The following is a 5,745-nucleotide window of genomic DNA, read 5'->3' on the forward strand; positions in this document are numbered from 1 at the left end:
TGAAGTTGAGAGTACTCAGGTCATTTTCTGTTAGTCTATTACATAAGACTGAGTTCAAAGGGGCAAATCATAAATTTGAAAAGTATAACGAATAATCTCCAAAAGATATATATATATATAGGATTTGTTGACTGACTTGGCTTGTTACCCAAGTTCGACTGATTTGGCACCAAAGCCAAGTAATCAAAACCAAAATCAGTCGAGTACTTACTTCTATATAATAAAGAACTCTTTTTCTGTTTGTGTAGGCTAAGGTGTTGTAAAATTAGCTTAAAAGAGAAGAAGAGTTCGGGTCTAGTGTTTGTGTCTGAGTCCGAGCAGGCAAATCCTATCTAACAAAGTGTATGATGGTGTGACATTGGCTTCAAGAAGCCGCAATGCACCCTACACATTTTGGTTCCCACAAGTAAGATTTGTCTGCTCGATCGCGGTCCCAAACAAATCCAGGCCCCTCATATATGGAAGAATTCTTGCTCCCAACAAATCTTCTTTATCGGGTGAGTCTTGGTTGTTCTCTATATGCTTCCATGCATCATTTTTTAAATAAAATGTTTTTATATATTTACTCTTATTAATTGGTTTGAACCACAAATTTTTTAAGATGAAGTTTTGAAGCTTTATCAAAAATGTCAATGTGTCACAATTAGCTTAACATGCTCACTTAAGACCATGACCTTGGTGTGGCCCAACAAGGATGGCACGATGCCACGGTCCCTCCACAGATGAATTCTTCGGGACCATCACACAACGGACCATGTGGTTATGTATGAACAGTCATCATTCACCAATAATGCAAGACTTCATGGTACCAAACATTTCAAACCAATTCAGTTATAGCACCCCCGTACACTGATAATTTTCTTCATTTTCCTTTGAATATATATATATATATATATATATATATATATATATATATATATATATATATATCTCCTGTTTAATCCGAAACACTATTTCACATAGACTTCATGGTACCAAACATTTCAAACCAATGCGGGGTATCGGCAGATAACAAAATAAATGTACAAAATATAGAGATGTCATAGGCCCCATAGAAACTCAGTATAACACCACCTCAATGTCAGCTTTTGGATTTAAGAACAGTGACATAATAACATATCCAAGGGTTCACATTGTGCTGGTATTATACTGAAGTGGCGAAATCTAAATATTTGGTAAATGAAACAAAATTCAGAAATGCAAAACAATGGAAGACCGTTTTGAGTCTCAAATGGCTCTTGTCATGATGCATATTTATAAAGCAAACTCTGTGATCTACATGAACCAAATGGGAAAAAAAAAAAAAATACATGCCAAGGAAATACTGAAAAACAAGAATAAACAAATTTGCTCACATGAAATAGTTCTCAAGGAAGAAGCACAAAAGAAAAAGACTGCACAAGAAACATACCCATATTGCCCTTCCTTGCTTCTACATCCCCCACGCATTCTTGACTCCAATGCACACACATGAAGGTGTGATCATTTTGTTTTATCTTCGTTCTAAGTACATACAAGTGAATGGTGTGGGGTTCGTCTCACTTCAAACTGGAAACAGAAATTTTACACCTGCTTTTGAATTATGTTTCTATACCTCCCCTTCGATGAAGCTAGGATCAATAAACTTTGCCACAAAAGCCCAAAGCTTATACACGTCTTCGAAATTGGTGAGAAAGCTGAGGGATGCCGTAACAACCTCTACTCTGATAAAGACATTTTTATTGCCATGGTGGCCATTCGATATTTGCTTGCATAAGGCAGTTTCATCTACATCTAATGCTCCACGATCAATCCGAATATGACTAAGGAAGCCAATGCCAACAGAGATACCATTTTTCTCGGCTAGTTTTTGAACAATTTCGGGATTAATTAGTCCCCCACTATTGATTCGCACATTGAAAGCTACAGCCGCACCCCTTTCATATTTGATCTTCGGACCATAAATTTGAATAAGAGGCCTTCCCAGGCCCCCATGGAAACCAGGAAATCGCAATTGTAGTAAAGACGTGACAAGCCAATTGATCAGATAACGCAATCTGAGGGTCGTTTTGTTGAGACCCAACATGTTAACATGATCAAGATGTCGGCATATTATCTCCGGTTCTCTCCTTCCCCACTCTTGCCCGCCCTCCTCGTCCTCTCCCTCACTCATGGATTCATCATCAACAAGGGTAGATGCGGAAACTTCAGTAGGCTCCAATGTATGGCTAGGACGGTCTTTCAAGTTCTCTTCCATGCTAAAGGACACCTTCCGTCCCATGCTTGCAACTCGTTCATTCTCTTCGACACCAAAAAATCTGCTCCCACCAAACCTATTCCCTTCCCTCCTTCCCAATAGCCTAAATTCGCCTTCCGTTTCTCTCCTTATAGCACTTTCTTTCGTCTTTTGGCATATTTCAGAGATTGAACCATTCTCAAGGCCAACACATTGATCACCCGAAGTTGGGTCGTAGAGTCTATTTATAGTGGAACTCAACTTAGACCCGTACAACATTGATTCTTCTTTGATTGTAGATTCTTCATGAATCTCTCTAACATGCTCAAACTCTTCCTCCTCTTCAGATACTTCCTTGACATGGTTCAGATCATGTGCCACCGATAACACAACAGCGTCAAAGGACAGCATTTTGTCTTCATTTGGTCTGAAGTTTACCAACCTATCATCATAGATTGGATTCACAGATATCTTTGATGCGGCTTTTGGAGAGAGGTGCGATGCAAAGGGACTCCGACCCAAATCGATCCAAAATGAATTTTCCGACAACTCATCTTCGCTGAAACCCGGGCTCTTCATGACCTCCCCGATTGAAATACTCTCCGCTTCTTCAAATATGGTGCTCGCCCCATCCCTGTCAGAGCTGTCCTCTTGTTCAATCTCAGTCTCAAACACATCCCTCACTTGACCGGACGTGAAAACACCCGAAAAGGCAGGCAACTGTGACCCACGTCGACTTTCAGGCATCAATTCTTCGTTCTCATCATCCCTCTCTTCGGTTCCAACCAAACCATCGAGCCCATCAATGGAGTCACTCAGATACTCCGGAAAAATAGGAACAATCCTTACCATTCCAGACCCAGCACCACACCCAGACTGATTCTGCAAACTTCTCATCACAGATTTCTTGATAAGTAGACATCCGAACCCAGTTGGGTCAGACCCAAATACACGATAAAACGATGTGATAATAAAATCGGGACGAAACAAAGACAACCCAAGTGAGTCCATGTCCTTCGGACCCAATGATCCGGCGTCAAGTAACACATGCCAATTGTTCTGCTGAGCCAATGCCATCCATTGGTATGAATACTTAGCACCCGTAACTCTAGACTGAACAGGAAAAACAAAAAGTCCAGCCGCTGAATCCTTCTTCCTCCTCCTCCTCTTATTAGATATCCGTTTTCTAAGCTCTGTCGAGCAAAGTTTCAAGGTCGGCCATTTAAACCAAGCGTTGTAAATCTTGGCACCCTTGTCTTTAGCACTCTGAGCCATCCAATTCACCGATTGACTCTCGTAATCAAACATCGTTAACAACCTTTTGTTTGTGTGAAACGGGTAGGACTCAGCAAGCAATTTATAGGCCGATCCTCTACTAACGGTAAAAACAAGGCCGTATTCGTTCTCGGGGATGTTTAAATAATCCATTATTCTAGTCTTTATATCATGTTCGATGGAGCCTTTCTCAGCACCACCGTAAAGAGCATGATTGCTCAAGTTTGCAGTTATCTCCGATAAGCTAAATGTGGAAGACTCCCAATATTGAAGAGTTTGTAGGTAAGAAAAAAGCCCGAATCCACAGTAGTCTAGACATACCTTGGAAACAATATCTGAAAGGTGCTCATACTCGTCCGTCCTCAGCTCGTCGATCTTCTCCGAAGATTGGAAATTTGGGTACATTGTGAGGAATTTCGAGAATGATTCATGGAGATTAGGAATCAAATCTACATTGTCGAATATGTGCTCAGCTGCAAGAGCCGTAGCTCGGAGGAACTCCCTTTGGGCTTTGAGCCTAGCAAGGGATCTCGACCGTCCAAGGCTCTCATCTTGATTTGGAAATGACTCAGAATCAATGAATTGGGACTTAACGAGAGACCCATCTTCGGAAGCCTCTTCGAGTGCTTCTCGAAGCTTGTTTTCTTGCAATTCACGAAGGATCGAGAGATTATGAGAAGACCCATCTTTTCTTTTGCTCTTCTTCTCTAGGATTAGAGCAGCACAGTAAGAGAAATGCTTCCATACTGAAAAATGCATGGATGAATCTGAAAGAGAGAGGAAGACCACAAAAAAAAAACCCAAGCTGATGAAGATCAATCACACAAAACCCAAGCTTTAGATCATCTAAACAAACCCTTACAAAGCAGGTTCAGGTTCAGGTTCAGGTTCAAAACAAAGGGTAAGGGAATCTGAGCTTTCCCAAAAAATCAAAATATTCAAAACCTTGAGGAGGGAAACCCAAAGAGAATCAATGACATATTCTGAACTTTGGGTCAACAGAGAGTGAGAAAAACCATTACTTTATCCAACAAAAAATTCAAACCCACAAACTAGAACTTGAAGAAGAAGACTCTTAGGCTAAATTAATATAAAATTGAAAGAAAATGGTCTGAATCCAGACACAAAGTTTAATCAGATGAAAAGAAAACCCTGACTTTAGATTCCTCAAAGAGACCAAATCTAAACTCACTCTGAAGACCAAAGATTCAACAAAAATCTCTCACCCCAGTGAGAAACCTAGAAAAACCCACACACCAAAAATCCCCAAAATATTCAGATAACCTATAAACCAAACATTCTGAAAAACCCAGACACCAAATGTCCCGAAACCCTAATTCAAACCCCCACCAAAGAAATATAGAGAAAAAACCCAAATCCACAAAATCCCAAGAAAACCACAACCTCTTAGGAAGTTAGGACTCTCTCACCATGAATGTAGCAGAAAAGCAAGACAAAATAAACAATAGAAATTAGAAACTCATCAAAACCCCATAAATAGGTCTCTCTCTCTCTCTTTCTCTGAAAACCCATTAAATGCAAAAACCTTCCTCATCAACTGACTACATTGATTGTCTCAACGTTTTTTTTTTTTTGTTTTAATCAAATTTAAAATAATAATAAAAAAAGTGAAAAAAACCAAATCAAGAAAGAAGTGAGTAAAAAAACAATCAATTTGACTTGATGAGAAACTTCAAACTGATAACCTTTTTTAAATCTTATGATTTTAATTTTAAATATATTTTCTAACACTGGTATCAATAAAAAAAGATTTAAATATTGTTATTCAAGGTCTACCACTGTCACGTTTTGTCTAAAGTCAATCAGCATCCTTGGAAAGCTATTTTCTGTCTTATTAAAACCTCCATCACCCTTAAATTTTGTATTTTTATTTGCTCTTTTTTTTTTTTAATACAAAATCAGGATTGTGCATTTAGAAAAAAAAAATTATAATTTTTTTGATAATTTTAAATAAATTAGCAAATTTTGTATCAAGAGTAGTGTTTTTGAAAAATATAAAAATATCCAATATAGTAATAAGATTATAAATGCAAATGTAGGGGAAATTTTAGTGTTCAAAATTTTGGTTTAAACCACTTTACTTCAACTTATCTCATTGTAATAGTAAAGATGTTTTAATAAATTATATTTTGTTTACTTTATATATGGATTGGATCTTGCAGAGTTTAAATAATTTAGGATTGAAGGATACCTACTTACATGAATTTAGACGGTCCCTTGGGTTCACGTCAAGT

General features: G+C 38.2%; 1 protein-coding gene across 1 annotated transcript; it reads right to left on the reverse strand.

The window, feature by feature from the left end:
• Nucleotides 1-1,059: 1,059 nt before the first annotated feature.
• On the reverse strand, nt 1,060-5,190 carry LOC147403722 (uncharacterized). Its single transcript, XM_086439420.1, has one exon. It carries the CDS (start codon nt 4,247-4,249, stop codon nt 1,589-1,591), a length of 2,661 nt encoding a protein of 886 aa, XP_086295546.1. The 5' UTR covers nt 4,250-5,190; the 3' UTR covers nt 1,060-1,588.
• Nucleotides 5,191-5,745: the final 555 nt, after the last annotated feature.

This window comes from Akebia trifoliata, chromosome 4 (assembly GCF_017979445.1).
Source record: "Akebia trifoliata isolate Shusen 1 chromosome 4, ASM1797944v1, whole genome shotgun sequence".
NCBI classification, from domain to species: Eukaryota; Viridiplantae; Streptophyta; class Magnoliopsida; order Ranunculales; family Lardizabalaceae; genus Akebia; species Akebia trifoliata.

What these genes read in the sequence shown, in the direction of transcription:
- LOC147403722 (XM_086439420.1), bottom strand. Translation starts at nt 4,249, where the DNA reads ATGCATTTTTCAGTATGGAAGCATTTCTCTTACTGTGCTGCTCTAATC.